This window comes from Sturnira hondurensis, unplaced genomic scaffold (assembly GCF_014824575.4).
Source record: "Sturnira hondurensis isolate 20B ecotype Veracruz unplaced genomic scaffold, ASM1482457v3 Scaffold0015596, whole genome shotgun sequence".
Classification (NCBI taxonomy): Eukaryota; Metazoa; Chordata; class Mammalia; order Chiroptera; family Phyllostomidae; genus Sturnira; species Sturnira hondurensis.
Genome location: NW_028088227.1, coordinates 23,749,057 through 23,765,866, shown reverse-complemented (window position 1 = coordinate 23,765,866; position 16,810 = coordinate 23,749,057). Strand labels below are relative to the sequence as shown.

Here is a 16,810-nt window from a genome sequence, read left to right as displayed (position 1 = left end):
CAACAAGGGACACACATGAGAGGCAACCATATATTAATGTTTCTCTCCCTTCCTTCCCCTCTCTAAAATAAATAAATAAAATCTTTTTTAAAAACCTTATTAAAAACAGTGAAAGAATGGGAGAGGAGATAGCAGTACATAAGAGGTCAACAAAATTCTACAGGCGAGGGATGTAAGGAGTAGTGATAACTGACCTAACAAGCCGGAAAAGGCTAAAACCTATGTGTTGGGGTGAGGCCATCAAGAAAAGGGACCGTTCTTGCCAATGAACTCCAGGAAGGCGCAGAAATTGAAGAACTAGTATAAAGTTTGAGCGAGGAGCACTGCGACATGTGTCCTTCCCCTTCCCTGGATGGAAGCCGGCAGTTGAGCCAGAGTAGGTGTGATGAACTCAAGCACAAAGCATAGCTGAAGGCCACTGAAAGCAGGGGTGTTGAAAGTCTAAACACAGAAGAGGCCAGTCCCACTTCTCCCACGCAGCCATATGGCGGTGGGCCATAGGAAGAGGATTTCTCTGGAGTAGATGCTGCCCCAGGACCTGCACACTGGTAGCTGGAAGCCAGCGGAAAAGCAGGGAAGCCTATCACCGGTGGCTTGTATCTGCTGACACAGAGCTTCCAACAAACTCCTCAGAGCCCCGTCGTCAACATGAGTCAGATTTGAGGAAGACCTCTACCATGAAAAACAATAAAACACCCAGAAAATGGAACTTTCGAAAAACGAAGATGAGGCAAGGTGTAGTTGACAAAACAGAGGGTATTGGATGGGAAGTAGGGGAGGGACCAACAGACAATCAAGCACGCTGTTGAGAAATTCAAGAGTACCGGGGACAGAAATGATCTTAAAAACTTCCAGCAACAGCCCCAGCCGGTGTGGCCCAGGTGGGTGGAGTGTCCGCCCACAACTGAAGGGGTGAAGTTTCAGCTCCTAGTCCATGCACCTATAGGAGGCAACCAATTGATGAGGTTTCTCTCTCCCTTCCTCTCTCTAAAAAGCAATGACAAAACATCCTTGGGTGAGTGATAAAAAAAATTTTTAAAAAACCGACTTGTGTTGCTGACCTTCCCCATATGATATTTTTTAAAGAAAATGTGATGAGTCACTTCTCTGCCTAGAATACTCCAACAGCTGATTCCCATACCATTCAGAATAAGGCCACCAGGGTCTCTGTGGTCTGGCCTAGCCCCTCACTCGACAACACTGCCAAACCAGCACCTCCAGGTGTCCATGACATCCTCGGGTACCCTCCCCAGGTACACCCCTGCATTCCTCTCCAGGAATCCTACTATCACCTCCAGCCAATCTCCTCGTGTCCCCATCTCCAGTCCAGGCACATGCCCCACGCACATCCTCAGGCAGCTTTGTGCATACGCCGTTGGCTCTGCCAGATGTGAGCTTGGTGGCCCGCATTACTGATGTCTGGCACGTCCAGGACTGCAACTTGGCTGAGATGACAAGTGATGACTTGTTAGACACAGAAATGTAAGCTGCAAACTCCCTCAGAGCATGTTGGTAGGTGACAGTCTGAGGTCATGAAAACAGGTAATATCAAAGCATCTATACAGGAGGAAATAGCCCATCATTTTGAAAATGGGAAGAGACTTCCTTAGACATTCAATGTTTTATTTGCATGATTAATAATCACATTTCCAACAGTGCATCAAGCATTGAGAATAAGATTATTTCTGAGTAAAAACAAAATCTTCTGGAGAGACCCTCCCACTCTCAAGTGCGCAGCTCAAATGTCCACCATGTCCAGCAGTGCAGAGAGATGGAGCTCAGAGGCAACTTCCTCTTCCCTCGAACTTCGAATCAGCCTTTCCAGGTGCTTCAGCCGTTCCGTCAGAGATGCGCCTGCTGCCGCTGACAACTGTTGTTCCCCTGCCCTTTCGTTCTATGTAAATGAAAAAGAAACCAAGGATACTTTTGGAGTACCCATAAACCAAGATATATTCTCTTTAAATGTGCTAGATCTGGGGCGCGCTGGGCTCAACAAACTCCCTGTTAGCATCCATCGTGTATCTTCCACCCCTCCCAGCACACACACGCACAGCTGGTGTCAGCAGCACACGGAGTGCTTCTCTGCTGACTCTATCACGCACAACTTTCAGTGCCAGTCATTTTTATAAAATACCATTTCAAGGGCTACGAACTATTCCATCATAGTACTGCAACTGCTTAACCGGAGTCCCATCTTTGGATATTCACTTTGTTTCAACTTTATGCAGAATAATTAATGCTACAGTGAATAAAATAGATATTTTGGTCATATACAGTAATTTTCTACTCCCTCACCCAAGGATATGTTTTTATTGATTTTAGAGAGGAAGGGAGAGAGAGAAACATCGATGTGAGAGAGAAACACCCATCAGTTGCCTTGAGTAGGTGCCCTGACCAGGGATCAAACCTGCAACCTAGATATGTGTCCTGACTGGGAATCAAACCCACAACTTTCTGTGTATGGGGATAACAATCCAACCAACTGAGCCACCCAGCCAGGGCAGTAATCTCTTTAGGGCAGAGAAATCGTCTGCCCAACCGATAAACAAAAGCAGTATGCCATCTTAATTTGCTTTCTCCCCTGTGGAAGGACTTCCTAAAGCCAGTCCAGGAGCATACTTTTTACCTGTCCAGCATCAACTCACTATAATCAAAACTCTGGTTTTGCCCCTTTCACCATGGAAGGAAGGCCAGTGAGCTGGAAAGACCTTGAACTTTAAAGCAAGTCAGGTCTGGCTTTGAAACACAGCTCTGCCACGGGCCAGCCGAACCCATGGGGGAAGTCCCTGACTTGTGCGAACTTAACCTGCTTGGGGAAAGGTGATCCCGGAAAGGGGGTCTGGGTGAAGCCACAGTTTGGGCACCGTGTGCTCCGCGAACAGAAGACTCTGTCATAGCCAGTTACTCTCCTCAGGTCCTCACTACATGTCAGGACAGTGATGGGTTTTGTTCACTTCTTAAGCCTGTTTCATTATTCATTCATTTCACAAGCAGAGACTCAGAACTGGTTGGGCCTCTGTAACTGACAGATTAAGGCAAAATCTAATTTAAACTTATAATGTGTTGCTCATCATAACATCATACAATAAACCAATCGTTACTTTTATCCCAGCCATTTTACATCAAATCCTAATACAGTGCCAAATGTACTCTCTTCTCACCTGTGGACTCGTTGTTCTGGATGTTTTCACCACAGGTTTGATAGTCTGAGGCAGAGACACCAGAGTCTGGGGAAGGTACAGAGGAAAGGAGGCGGAATCCGTAAACGCTCCTGAGTCTTCAGACAACCACTGCTGAAGCTGGTCTTCAAACCTGAAACATTCGAGCAGCAGGAAGCAAAAATTTGACTGTCATTCACTTTTACTATGGCTCTATCCATGTATGAACTAATACTTTAAAATGTTTAAAGCTTTGCTTGTTATTAAAGATAGAACTAAGTTGTGACATCAATTGAGAAGCAGAAACATACTTTTTAAAAAGTCATATCTTTAATTTATAGACCCAATTCATACTTAATGAGAAAGGTGGCATTTATCCAAAATCAAACGCTTTTATATGTTACTTAACATTATTTTCTCCAGCTTATTTTGCTTTATTTTCTCCAGCTTATTTTGAATTTTTGTATCTATAATTATCTTTTTTCTTTTTAAAGTATACTTTATTGATTATGCTATTACAGTTGTGCCATTTTTCCTCCCCTTTGTCCCCCTCCACCCTGTACCCCCTTCCCACCAGCATTCCCCTCCATAATTCATGTCTATGGGTCATGCATGCAAGTTCTTTGGCTTCTCCATTTCCCATATTATTCTTTTTAAAAATATATATTTTATTGATTATACCATTACATTGTTGTTCTATTCCCTTCATTCTCCTCCACCCTGCACACCCCCTCCCACACCATTCCCCTCCTTTAGTTTATGACATGTCTCAAGTTCTTTAGATTCTATATTTCCCCTACTATTCTTGCCCTCCCCCTAGCTATTTTCTACCTACCCTCTATGCTATTTTCTGTACCTTCTCCCCCCTTCTCCTCCTACCACCCCCCTGTTGCTAACCCTCCATGTGTTCTTCATTTCTATGGTTCCACTCCTGATCTAGCTGTCCTCTTAGTTTGCGTTTGTTTTAGGTGTGGTTGTTAATGACTGTGTGTTTGCTGTCCTTTCACTGTTCATATTTTTCATCTTCTTTTTCTTAGATAAGTCCCTTTAACATTTCATATAATAAGGGTTTGGTGGTGATGAACTCCTTGAATTTGATCTTATCTGAGAAGCACTTTATCTGCCCTTCCATTCTAAATGAAAGCTTTGCTGGATAAAGTAATCTTGGATGTAGGTCTTTGGACTTCGTGACTTGGAATACTTCTTTCCAGCTCCTTCTTGCCTGTAAGGTCTCTTTTGAGAAATCAGCTGACAGTCTGATGGGAACTCCTTTGTAGGTGACTGTCCCCTTATCTCTTGCTGCTTCTAGGATTCTCTCCTTCATTTTAGTCTTGGCTAATGTAATGATGATGTGCCTTGGTGTGTTCCTTCTTGGGTCCAACTTCTTTGGGACTCTCTGAGCTTCCTGGATTTCCTGGAAGTCTATTTCCTTTGCCAGACTGGGGAAGTTCTTCATTATTTGTTCAAGTAAGTTTTCCACTCGTCGCTCTTCTTCTTCCCCTTCTGGTACCCCTATAATTTGGATGTTGGAACGTTTAAAGATGTCCTGAAGGTTCCTAAACCTCTCCTCATTTTTTTGAATTCTTGTTTCTTCATTCTTTTATTTTTGGTCAATTTTTTCTTCCTTCTGGTCCACTCCATTGATTTGAGTCCCAGTTTCCTTTCCATCACTATTGGTTTCCTGTGCATTTCCCTTCATTTCAATTAGTTTAGCCTTTGTTTGTTCCTCTAATTTGTGACTATAATCAACCAGTTCTGTGAACATCCTGATCACCAGTGTTTTGAACTGTGCATCTGATAGGCTGGCTATGTCTTGGTCGCTTAGAGTTATCAGCTCGGGCTTTGAGTTCTTCTTGAGCCATATTTTGGACTGTTTGCACCTGTTATGTATGAGAGGCAGAGCCCTAGGTGTTCACCAGGGCAAGGCAACTCAGTTGCTGGGTTGTGAAGCTATATGTGGGGGCGGGGTCAAAGGAAGTCAATGGTGGTCTCCTCTGCCACCACCCGCTGTCAGGGCCACTCGGTCCGTCTTACTGCTCACTCCTTTGCTGGTTTATCTGCGCACACGCACGCACGAATGTGCAACCACAGTCAGCCTGCCCCGCACCCTCACTGGGTTCGCCACTGGGACCTGCGTGGTTCATAGCTGGGGCCTACGGGGATCCATCTCACTGCTCACACCTCTGCTGGTTTATCTGCGTGTGAATGTGTAACCGTGCTCAGCCTGCCCCACACCCCCACTGGGTCCGAGATGCTACCCCCTGCTGCCTGCACGCCTGGGTTGCCTGGGTTGGGGGATCCTTCCTGCCCGACCCTGCTCCGCTGCTGGCTCCGCCCCTCTTACCAGTCCCGGTTAAACGGTTCGTGTTGTAGGACCTCCGTATAGTTCAGTTTTCTGTTCTTTGGCTGTGTCTTTGTTTACTAAACCTTTGTTGTATTCAAGCTTGGTTGTGGGAGAAGGCACAATGTTTCCACCTACACCTCCATCTTGGCAGAAGTCTATAATTCTTATCTCTTGATGGATTATCTAAATGTATGGATTACACTTACAGTTTAAAATTAACTCCACATCCTACCACCTCCACATTCTAGAGCTGTCCTCTCCATACACGTTTCTTTTCAAGAAAGACAAACTAGTCCAACTGCTTAAATGATACAGACCTAGAAAGATCTCTTTCTAGAAATGACACGTTAGTTCACTCTTCCACCACACGTTCATCAAGCCCCCAACAAACACCAGGCACCACTCAGGGTACCAGGGACACAGCAATGAAAACAGGCAAGGGAAATGTCTCAGCAGTTTATACTTGGAGGGAATAGACACGGGACACATTACAAGGGAAATGTGGTCTGAAGATGAGAAAGACAAAGCAAAGACAGGGAGACAGAGAGGGCTGGGAAACTGGGCAAGGAGGCCTGTCTAAGAAGTACACACTTGAGCAGAGACTGAAAGTGAGTACAAGGTGAGCCATGGAGATATCAGGGCTGTGGAGTCCAGCAAAAGGAACAAGGAACGCAAAGGCCCAACTGTACACTGCCCCGCGTGCTGAAGGAGCAGAGGTCAAAAGGAAACAGGAAGCAGAGCACATAAAGCCTGCCCACCTCATAAGGATCCTACCTTTGAATCAGAACGAGAAGAAGCCACAGTAAGGTTGTGAGCAAAGAAGTAATATGACCTCTGCCTCACACTTGACGGGCTCAGCCAGGGTGGGCTGAGACTACGCTACGGCCCACTGCAAAAATGGTCCAATTCCATATATTTTATTTGTTTATAGAAGGGGAAAAGGAGAGAGAAGAGGAGGAGAGAAACATCAGTGGGGTTGCCTCTTGCACATCCACTATTGGGGACCTGGCCCACAACCCAGGTATGTGCCCTAGACTGGGAATCAAACCAGTGACCTTTTGATTCAGAAGCTGGCACTTAATCCACTGAGCCACACTAGCCAGGGCCAGAATATATTTTGAACAGAGCCAATAGGATTTGTAAATGGACTAGATGTGGGGAGATGATTCCAACACATTCAGCCTGGGCAGCTGGAAGAACAACGCTGCTGTCCACTGAAAAGACCAATTTTGGGGGGAAATTGGGAACTGGATTTGGGATGTTAATTTGGAGAATAAAATGTTAGCATGTGCAGTCTTGCAACACACAAAAAATTTCACAAGCAGGCTTTATCCCAGGGTAGACAGTATTAACGAGAAATCTATTCGTGTAATTTGGTGCCATAACAGAAAAATAAGTGATCACTTTAGTAGTAGTTGAAATGCTTTTCCTAAATTTATATCTCTTCCTGCTCCCCCCAAATTTATGCTGATTCCTGATAAAACCTTTTATCAAACTTGGGTAAACATTTTTTTTTTGCTTGATAAGGTTGTGTATCATAAAACGGCCATTAAAAAAAAAGTGGCGGACTTCCGCCAAGATGGAGGCATAGGTGGAAACACTGTGCCTTCTCCCACAATCAAGTTTGAATACAACAAAGGTTTGGAGAAAAAGGACACACCCAAAGGCCAGAAAACTTAATTATTCGGAAGTCCGACAACTACAAACCGTTCAACGGGGACGGTAAGAGAGGCGGAGCCAGCATCGGAGCAGGGTCGGACAGGAAAGATCCCCTGACCTAGGCGCGCAAGCAGCCCGGAACCAGTCGGGGTGTAGGGCAGACTGACCGTGGTCGCACATTCGTGCACAGTGAGACAGACCACGCAGGCCCCAGGGGGCGAACCCAGTGGTGGAGAGCTGATGGCAGTGGCACACTCGCGTGCTGTGGAACGAAACACGTGGGCCTGGTGATGGTGGCGGCAGGCGGCAGATGGGACGCCACTGTCCCTCTTTGACCCCGCCTCCACATACAATGTCACAACCCAGCGACTTAGTTGCCCTGCTCTAGTGAACACTTTAGGGCTCCGATCCTGCTATGGAACAGGCACGAACAGCCCAAAAGATGGCGCAAGAAGAACTCAAAGTCCCAGAGCCAATAACTCTAAGTGACCAACAGATTGCCAGCCTCTCAGAAGCCCAATTTAAGACACTATTTATCAGGATGCTCACAGAACTGGTTGATTATAGTCACAAATTAGAGGAACATATGAAGGCTAAACTAATTGAAATGAAGGGAGATGTCCAGGAAACCAATAGCGATGGAAAGGAAACTGGGACTCAAATTAATGGAATGGACCAGAAGGAAGAACAAAACATCCCACCAGAAAGGAATGAAGACATGAGAATTCAAAAAAATGAGGAGAGGCTTAGGAACCTTCAGGACATCTTTAAACGTTCCAACATCCGGATTATAGAGGTACCAGAAGGGGGAAAGAAACAGCCACAAGTGGAAAACGTATTTGAACAAATAATAAAGGAGAATTTCCACAGTCTGGCAAAGGAAATAGACTTCCAGGAAATCCAGGAAGCTCAGAGAGTCCCAAAGAAGTTGGACCCAAGAAGGAACACACCAAGGCACATCATCATTACATTAGCCAAGACTAAAATGAAGGAGAGAATCCTAGAAGCAGCAAGAGATAAGGGGACAGTCACCTACAAAGGAGTACCCATCAGACTGTCAGCGGATTTCTCAAAAGAGACCTTACAGGCAAGAAGGGGCTGGAAAGAAGTATTCCAAGTCATGAAATCCAAAGACCTACAGCCAAGATTGCTTTATCCAGCAAAACTTTCATTTAGAATGGAAGGACAGATAAAGTGCTTCTCAGATAAGGTCAAGTTCAAGGAGTTCATCATCACCAAGCCCTTATTATATGAAATGCTAAAGGGACTTATATAAGAAAAAGAAGATGAAAAATATGAACAGTGAAAGGACAGCAAACACACAGTCATTAACAACCACACCTAAAACAAACGCAAACTAAGAGGACAGCTAGATCAGGAGTGGAACCATAGAAATGAAGAACACATGGAGGGTTAGAAACAGGGGGGTGGAAGGAGCAGTGGGGAGAAGGCACAGAAAATAGCATAGATGGTAGGTAGAAAATAGGGGGGAGGGCGAGAATAGTAGGGGAAATATAGAATCTAAAGAAATTGAGACACGTGGTTATAAACTAAGGGGGGGAGAATGGTGGGGGAGGGGGTGTGCGGGTGGAGGGGAATGAAGGGGGGAATAGAACAACTGTAATGGTATAATCAATAAAATATATTTTTTTAAAAAAGTGGCTTCTTGGTAAAATGTTGGAAACACTGAAGTCCAAACCAGCCTGAGATGCCCCTCATTCACTGCTGTTTACTGTTGTCCTGGAAACCCTGCCTGCAGGGATACAGAGCCTGTAAATATTGAAAGGGAGGAGAAACGACAGTAAAATTGTCAGTTGAAGATAATCCTCAGTCGTACCTTTAGAATCAGAGTTCAGAAAGATGATTGGATAGATCGACCTATGAGGTACAAAAAGTCTCTTTTGCACCCTTTGAAGCAAAGGGCCACTAGTTCAATTCCCAGTCAGGGCACATACCTGGATTGCAGGCCTGGTCCCCAGTAGGGGGCACATGAGAGGCAAGCACGCATTGGCCTCTCTCTTTCTCTTTTTCCCTCCCCCCCCTAAAAATAAATAACATATTTAAAAAATAGAAGCAGTAGGATATTCAAATCTAGAGTTCAGAGAAAAACCAAAGGTTTGAGATCTATATCTGGAGTTGTTGGAATATTTATGTTATTTAACAATCCATGAAACTGGAATTAGTACAGATATCAGAAACACAAGGTCCAGAGAGTGAGGCAGGGGGCAGGTGAGGGAAGAAGTAGAACCAGGAGACACGGCCTAGGGATTACGGCCAGAGGAGCAGGAAAGAGACTAAGGGTATCTGGGAGAGAGGAAGGAGGGAGCAAAGGTGTGGAATGGTACTGGGGACTGGGGTTCACAGTCAGTTCAGCTGTGTGAGGGCTGCAGTGAGCCCCACCAGAGTGGACATGGAGGGCAAAAAGGGGCTATGGGAAAGGCGAAAAGAGAACTAGAGCAGTGAGAATCACTGTTTCTGAGAAGTTTAGTGTAAAAAGAGCAGACACGTAAGGGTGGAGATGAGAGAGGGAAATGAGGCCAAGAGAGGGAGAAATGCCAGAGGAATGATTTTCAAGCACCAAAAAGCTTAAGGACACACTGCGCAGAAGGGAAGGGGCCTCACCTCTTGCTCTCCTCTTTCTCCAGTAGCAGACTGCTGGACAGACACTGAACCAGAAGCTCCTGGGCAGAGGCTCCGCGGATCAGCTCCTCCGCGCTGGGAACCTGCCCCTCTCGGCCGTGCTCTGCACTCCTCTTCCCATTTAGGCGCACGTGAAGGAATGGAGTGGCCAACTTGTTTGCAGAAGGATGAGAAGACTTTGTTCCCAAACTGTAAGTACATGTTTTCAAATGCTTATAGTCAGGAAAGAGGGAGAAAGGATTCCTCAGGCATGCGACCCACCCCTTCCTGCTCCCAGCTTCCCCCACGGTCAGGGCTCCTGTGGGTCAGGTGCAGGGCTCCGAGGGAGGGCAGCCTCTGCCTTAGGGGAGCACCCAGTCTCCTGGGCCACTGGACCCTCCAAGCAGTCCTGCTGAGTTCTATTTACCATCCCTGGATTATCAACAGGTCTCTATTACCCCCTATCATTAGCAAGGTTCTCATTCTTATAGTGAGACCGTTTAGTCCTTCTGGAACTAATGTTTACAAATGGAGACTGGAGCCGTTTTTCTAAACAGATGCCAATGTCTGTCCTCTCCCCACTGATTCGGCATGGTACTTTTGCCACGTATGGTTATATCTGGACTTTTTATTCTGATCCACCTGCCCACTATAACTTTACTACTATGTTCTGACATCAGGCAGAGCAGGCCTTCCCTGTTATTCTTATTCAAAATATTCTCAGCAATCACTACACATTTTCTCATCCTGATAAAATTTATTATTTATTTTTGGGTTTTACTAGAAATGCCCTGACTTTATAGTACCGTACCCTCCCATCAGCAAGGGGAGCCTGCCTCTCATTTACTCAGGTTTTATTTACACACTTAGGACCCTCTGAGTCCCCCTAACAGGGTTCAGTGCCTCTCCTGGTCAGTCTGTGTTTGTGTTACAGGTTTGTTTCTGCTGGGAAAGAGACTTTTTGCACCTCATAGGTCGATCTATCCAATCATCTTTCTGAACTTTGATTCTAAAGGTACGACTGATGATTATCTTCAACTGACAATTTTACTGTCGTTTCTCCTCCCTTTCAATATTTACGCGCTCTGTATCCCTGCAGGCAGGGTTTCCAGGACAACAGTAAACAGCAGTGAATGAGGGGCAGCTCAGGCTGGTTTGGACTTCAGTGTTTCCAACATTTTACCAAGAAGCCACTTTTTTTTATGGCCGTTTTATGATACACAACCTTATCAAGCAAAAAAAAAATGTTTACCCAAGTTTGATAAAAGGTTTTATCAGGAATCAGTATAAATTTGGGGGGAGCAGGAAGAGATATAAATTTAGGAAAAGCATTTCAACAACTACTAAAATGATCACTTATTTTTCTGTTATGGCACCAAATTACACGAATAGATTTCTCGTTAAAACTGTCTACCCTGGGATAAAGCCTGCTTGTGAAATTGTTTGTGTGTTGCAAGACTGCACACGCTAACATTTTATTTAGTATATCTGAACCAGGTTTGTGAGACGTCAGCGTTCTTCTGTCTGCACTCTCCCAGTTACATTATGATTTCAGGGTCAGTTTCATCTGATAAATGAAGTGAGATGCTTTTTTTAGTCAAGAACCATTTCTATCACATGGGAGTGGTATGTCCTTCATGTATGTCAGAATCTGCCCACGCCGGACTAGACTCCGTGTGTAGGATATGAATTCCTATCTGAGTCCCCTGGGAAAGAACAATGTGGTCTGCTCTGCGGGTAGACGGATGACAGAAACACACACTGAACACAAATCTCACCACCCCTGATGCAGCTGGAGCTCCTTCTGTGTCTGCATTCTGGCTTGTTCCCACGACAAAGGAACATCATAGATTTTCAGATGGTTTTTAAAAAAATATACGTATATCTGACCATCTTCACTCAGTGCCTCTGAGAAAATATAAAAACAAATAAGAGTATCAGAAGAGCAAGAGGTAAACACCTGATATTTGCTTATATTCAATGATTTAAGAACAAGCCCCTCTAATTAAAGTCACATAATTACATGACTCCCATTTGAGCCAAATGTGCTCCAAGTATCCGTAGGTCATTCAAGGTTCTGACAGGCTCATGCGCAGACTGTAGTATGGGCAGTACAACTACTCAGATCTACAAAATGGTCTCAAACTTAGAACCAGCCCAGGGGGCCTGTTTCAGGGAGGTGAGTCCTGGTTCTCCTGGAACTCTTAGCTCTTCCCAAAGTTTACACATCGCCTCAAGTCACTGGCTTAAAGGAGAGAGACCTAAGGAAAGGAAGGGTGATGACACACAGGAAAAGGAACAAACACAAAGTAAACAACTTTCTTTGCTGAAATTGGACCAGTCCAGTCTCATGAGGATCCCGGCCCCATGGTGACACAAGCTAACTACCTGACGTGACAGGGAGCCTGGGGGGTGTCCAGTCCCTCAGCTTGTGGTTGATGCACAAGGCAATGATATCGTCCCAGGGGATCTCGGCAACCGAAGGCCCTGCTCCCAAGCCAGAGGAGGGGCTCTTCCTGCTCTTCCACCTGCCATATGTTCTTCGGAGCAGGTTCTCCACCTGGGACTGGAGGACAGGCTGCGTCTGGCGAGAGCTGGGGATCTGGGAGGTATACTGGATGACCATGGAGCACACAGGAAGCCAGGGAGCTGGAAAGAAAGCACTTCGGGAGTCACAAGGTTTGGCCAAAGTACAGGTGGAAATCTACATGAAATGTTCTTTGCTCCATATTAATTTAGGAGAAGGTAACTGTGTAGATGAAAAGTCTGTTCTCAAATCTAAATACACCATAGCTGTTCAGAAAAGAGCATCTCTCTTCCCATGTCCCAACAAGGGACCCAGTCTCCCTAGACAAAACTCACAACCAAGGGCTCCCCCACCCCACACAAGAGGCTCTGGTTATACGGTCCCAGGAATCTGTCCTTTAACAAGGACCCAGGTGAGGATGATACATGAGGTCTTGACTTCTCTCTCTTTACCTCACGGCATGGAGGGTTTGCACGGTACACTTTGCTTCCCTGTGGGCTCCTTTCAGTAACGACCATCTGTTAGACCTACTGAAGGCCAAACCCTAAGATTTAGAAGGGCACCTGTTCCATGTGACCCAAAGGAAAGTGGCCCTGGTAGGGCCCCATGCTGTGTCACATAAGCAGTAAACAGCCTCCCATTTTACCAGCATCAACAAGGGAAGAGGCAGCAACCATGACCAGCCCAGGGGACTGGAGAATGCTACGGAACAGCCTGAAGGCTTCGGTGGGCACAGCCAGAGCCCCAGCAGAGGCTTCACAAAGAAGGAACCCTGGCTTCCAGTCAGCGCTGAGTGTCGTGGCCCAAGCAGACCCAGCAGTGTGGAGACAGGACTGCACGATCCCCATCTTCTTCACCCCTACACCCTGTGGTGCAGGCAAGATGGGGCCTGCCATCCATTCAGAAACTCAGGGCACTGGGGTCACTGCTCCCCCAATACTGCAAGCCACCTTTCTCCCTGGGATGAGCAGACACCCACAGACTACTTTGTTGGCGGAGAAGGACCAACAGTCACTTTACAAAAACCCTAGCTCATTCTGACTCCTAAACCCAAAGGCAGGGACAGGGGGGTGCAGAATGGAGAACGGAGACACAGAGTGGAGAGCGTAAGAACCTCACACCAGTGGCCAGTACCTGCCAGACTCTCACTACAGTCACTACAGTAAGAGCAAAACAGGTGATCTCAGCGGCCTCTACACTCACGCCCGGCCAGCACCAGCACTTACCCCCAGGGGGCGGAAGGTCCATCTGCGGAAGCTGAAAGCCTAACACAGCCTGTTTCAGCCAGGCCAGGTGCTCTGGGGCATTCCAGTGAAGGTGAGGAAGCAGCTGGCTGCCCCCTGCCTCAGCAAACTCCGTGACAGGCCAGGACAGGTCACAAAGCTGCTCTGAGGACACCACAGAAGCCAGGAAGTATAGCACACTGTTGAATAGCTCGATGATGGCACCAGGCTCCTGCGAGGCCAGGCCTCCCAGCCGCCTCTCTCTTCTGTCATGGAAAAACCGGCCGCTAAACTCACGGCTAACCCCATCTTCCACGTACTGAATGAGGGTCTGGCAGGAAAGGTCAAGGGCACAGGGGCAGCGGGAGACCAGCCACTTTACGGCCTGAGAAACCTGAGAAGCAAAACAGTTAGAAAAGATTTGGTTAAACAGGTCATGCTGTTTTTCAGAAGGGCACCTGAAGGTGCCCCTCCCACAGCTGCCACAGCAGGTGCCACCAGAGCCCCAGCAGCTCGACCGCACTGGGAAGGGGAGCAAAAGCTTCTGCCGCAGTGGAGTTCGGCCTCCTGGGGCCCTGGAGACCTGCACAGCAGGGAGCCTAGGAGAGGGATCTGAGTCCCACCCTACCCCAAGGTGGGGCCACTGGGTCACCCACTGGAAGGGCTCGGGCCTGAAGGAAATCAGTCCTGCACATCCTCTCCTCGCAGGCAGGAAAACACATCTTCCAGTCCTTAGAAGAACTAACCTGGATGTTTTCACACCCTATAGTTATCTTTCTTCCTACAGTTACTCTTCCTGGCATTTCTTTCCGTAACTATAACTGTCAGCACAGACTTTTTAAAAATTCTCATCCGAGGATATGTTTATTGATTTGTTTTCTTAGAGATAAAGGGGAAGGGGAGGAGGGGGGAAAGAGAGAGGGAGGAAGGGGTGGTAGAAAGAGAGAGAGACAGGGAGAGATATCAATTTGCTGTTCCACTTATTTGTGCATTCATCGACTGATTCTTGCATGTGCCCTGACCGGGGATCAAATCTGCAACCTCTCAGTGTACAGTATGACACTCCGACCAGCTGAACCATCCGACAATGGCCAGACTTCCTTCTTTTTTTTTCAGGAAACTTCTGATGACATTATTTCTTTATATATTTCCAGAACCACCACTCTACAAAAGTAATTTATATATCTGACCTTCAGATGTAAGACATGAATGGTCATATTTTAAATCTGTAACTATAAAACCTCTAAAAATTACATTAAAAAATTTTTTTCAGAGAGCAGGACTATGGGAAAATTTTATATTTTATTTTTATTTCTGCTTACATTTTTAGGTTACCTTTCAAAAATAAAACTAAAAATGCAAGCAGCAATATAACTAAAATCCAATAGAGCAAAAAGGGAAAAACCAAAATACACAGTTAGACCTTTAAAAATGACAAAACTTTACCTTATTTGTGCCTTGCAAATCATTAATGGAATCAGGAATCTCAATAACAGTATAATCCGAAATCAGCTTAGCTGAAACCAAGTCCTGTAGCATCAGACCTTGGAAAGAAACAGATGGAAGTCACCTGTCTCCTGCTCAGCCTGCATCTGAGCGAACACATCTCACTTCACAGACCCCGCCCAGCCCTGCTCCCAGTCACCATAGTGGCTGCTGTCCCCTGACTCCCGACATCGCATTGCCAGCACTTCCTCAGACCCGGGGCTCGACCCATTTATTGAACATGCTGGTTCATAAATGAGACTGTCTTCACAAACCATCTTCCACTTCCTTCTCCATGGTGTCCCCTCCCAGGCTGGGCACGAGGACCACCAGTGGCAGCGCAGGCTGGAAAGGCTTGGCCTGCAGGAGCTGCTTGAGCTGCAACAGCGCGGACAGCCAGTACACGTCCTCCTCTGCCACGTCCTCGCCTTTCAATCTGGGGGCAAGCAGCAGCACGAGCCCACTGGCTCCGAGAAGCTCCTTCTGTGTCTCCGCAGCATCAAGGGCCCCGTCGCTGAGAGCACCGTGGGCTACCTGGAAGGGCACCCAGACCATCAGGATGGACACGCCAAGGGACAAACCAGCAAACTGTGCTGCACTTCGGGCCAGTTACCCTCTATCCATCCCTAAACGCAGAGCTTGCGGCCAGCCTCTCAGGGCCCCCCTGAGGTGTACGGCAGACAGCCTCCAGTAAGGCGTTTGAGGAGAGCCTCAAGCACGTGAGACCATAGTTATAGAGAAAAAGAATGTAAACAAATAATGCGTAGAACATAAGAAAACTTAGAAAAAATCCTAATTTCCTCAGAGACATAAGATTATATGTCCAAAAAATAGTCACAAGACGATCTACCAAGTAAGGGTAAGAAGAAAAAATGAGTGACTTCCGGCCAAAATGGAGGCACAGGTAGATAAACTTTGCCTCCTCTCACAAACAAAAGGACAAAAACAAACTGAAAACAAAAAATAAGTCAGAACTGCCAGAAAATCGAACTGTCTAGAAGTCTGACAATCAAAAAGTTAAAGAAGACACACTCATCCAGACCAGCAGGAGGAGAGAAGATGGGTGGCCAGGGTGGGGAGGATGCCAGTCGGGGCAGCAACTAGAGGACTGTGGTGGGCGAGGTGGCAGCTGGTAAACCAGGCTGCCCCACATTTGCATGCAGGTAAACCGGGAGAAATAACTGGGGAGCAAGGCAGACTGTGCAACCCAGGGTTCCAGAGTGCTGAAAGAAAGCCTCAAAACCTCTGATTATAAAAACCTGTGGGGGCTCCGTGGCAAGAGAAACTCTCAGCCTCACAGGAGAGTTCATTGGAGAGACCCACAGAGTCCTAGAATGCACACAAACCCACCCGCCCTGGAATAAGCACCAGAAGGGCCCAATTTGCTGCCAGGTAGCAGGGGAGGTGAACGAAAGTCAGCCGAGAGCCGAGCAAGCTGCACTGCTCCCTCTGGGACCCCTCCCCCACAAACAGCACCACAACGGCAGCAAAGTAGATTGCCCCACCTGGGCAAACACCTAAGGTTCCACCCCTTACTACTCAAAAGGGGCACTGAAATAAAAATATATGGCCCAAATGAAAGAACAGATCAAAACTCCAAAAACAGAACTAAGAGATAAAGAGATAGCCAACCTATCAGATGCAGAGTTCAAAACACTGGTGATCAGGATGTTCTCAGAAATGGTTGAATGTGGTCACAAATAAAGGAAGAAGTCAAGGCTATACAAAGTGAAATAAAAGAAAATGTACAAGGAACCAATAGCGATGGGAAGGAAACCAGAACTCAAATCAACGA

The 16,810-nt window shown here is 46.6% G+C and overlaps 1 protein-coding gene across 1 annotated transcript in view; it reads right to left on the bottom strand.

The window, feature by feature from the left end:
• Positions 1-1,606: 1,606 nt before the first annotated feature.
• Positions 1,607-16,810, bottom strand: part of MCM3AP (minichromosome maintenance complex component 3 associated protein) — a 52,295-nt gene continuing 37,091 nt past the window's right edge. The window contains exons 22-29 of the mRNA XM_037065168.1: positions 15,291-15,549; positions 14,977-15,074; positions 13,534-13,924; positions 12,169-12,429; positions 11,559-11,688; positions 9,784-9,990; positions 3,162-3,312; positions 1,607-1,894 (exon numbers count right to left, since the gene is read on the bottom strand). Coding sequence (XP_036921063.1) covers positions 1,739-1,894; positions 3,162-3,312; positions 9,784-9,990; positions 11,559-11,688; positions 12,169-12,429; positions 13,534-13,924; positions 14,977-15,074; positions 15,291-15,549 — 1,653 coding nt within the window. The 3' untranslated portion in view covers positions 1,607-1,738. The remainder of the gene's footprint in view (positions 1,895-3,161; positions 3,313-9,783; positions 9,991-11,558; positions 11,689-12,168; positions 12,430-13,533; positions 13,925-14,976; positions 15,075-15,290; positions 15,550-16,810) is intronic.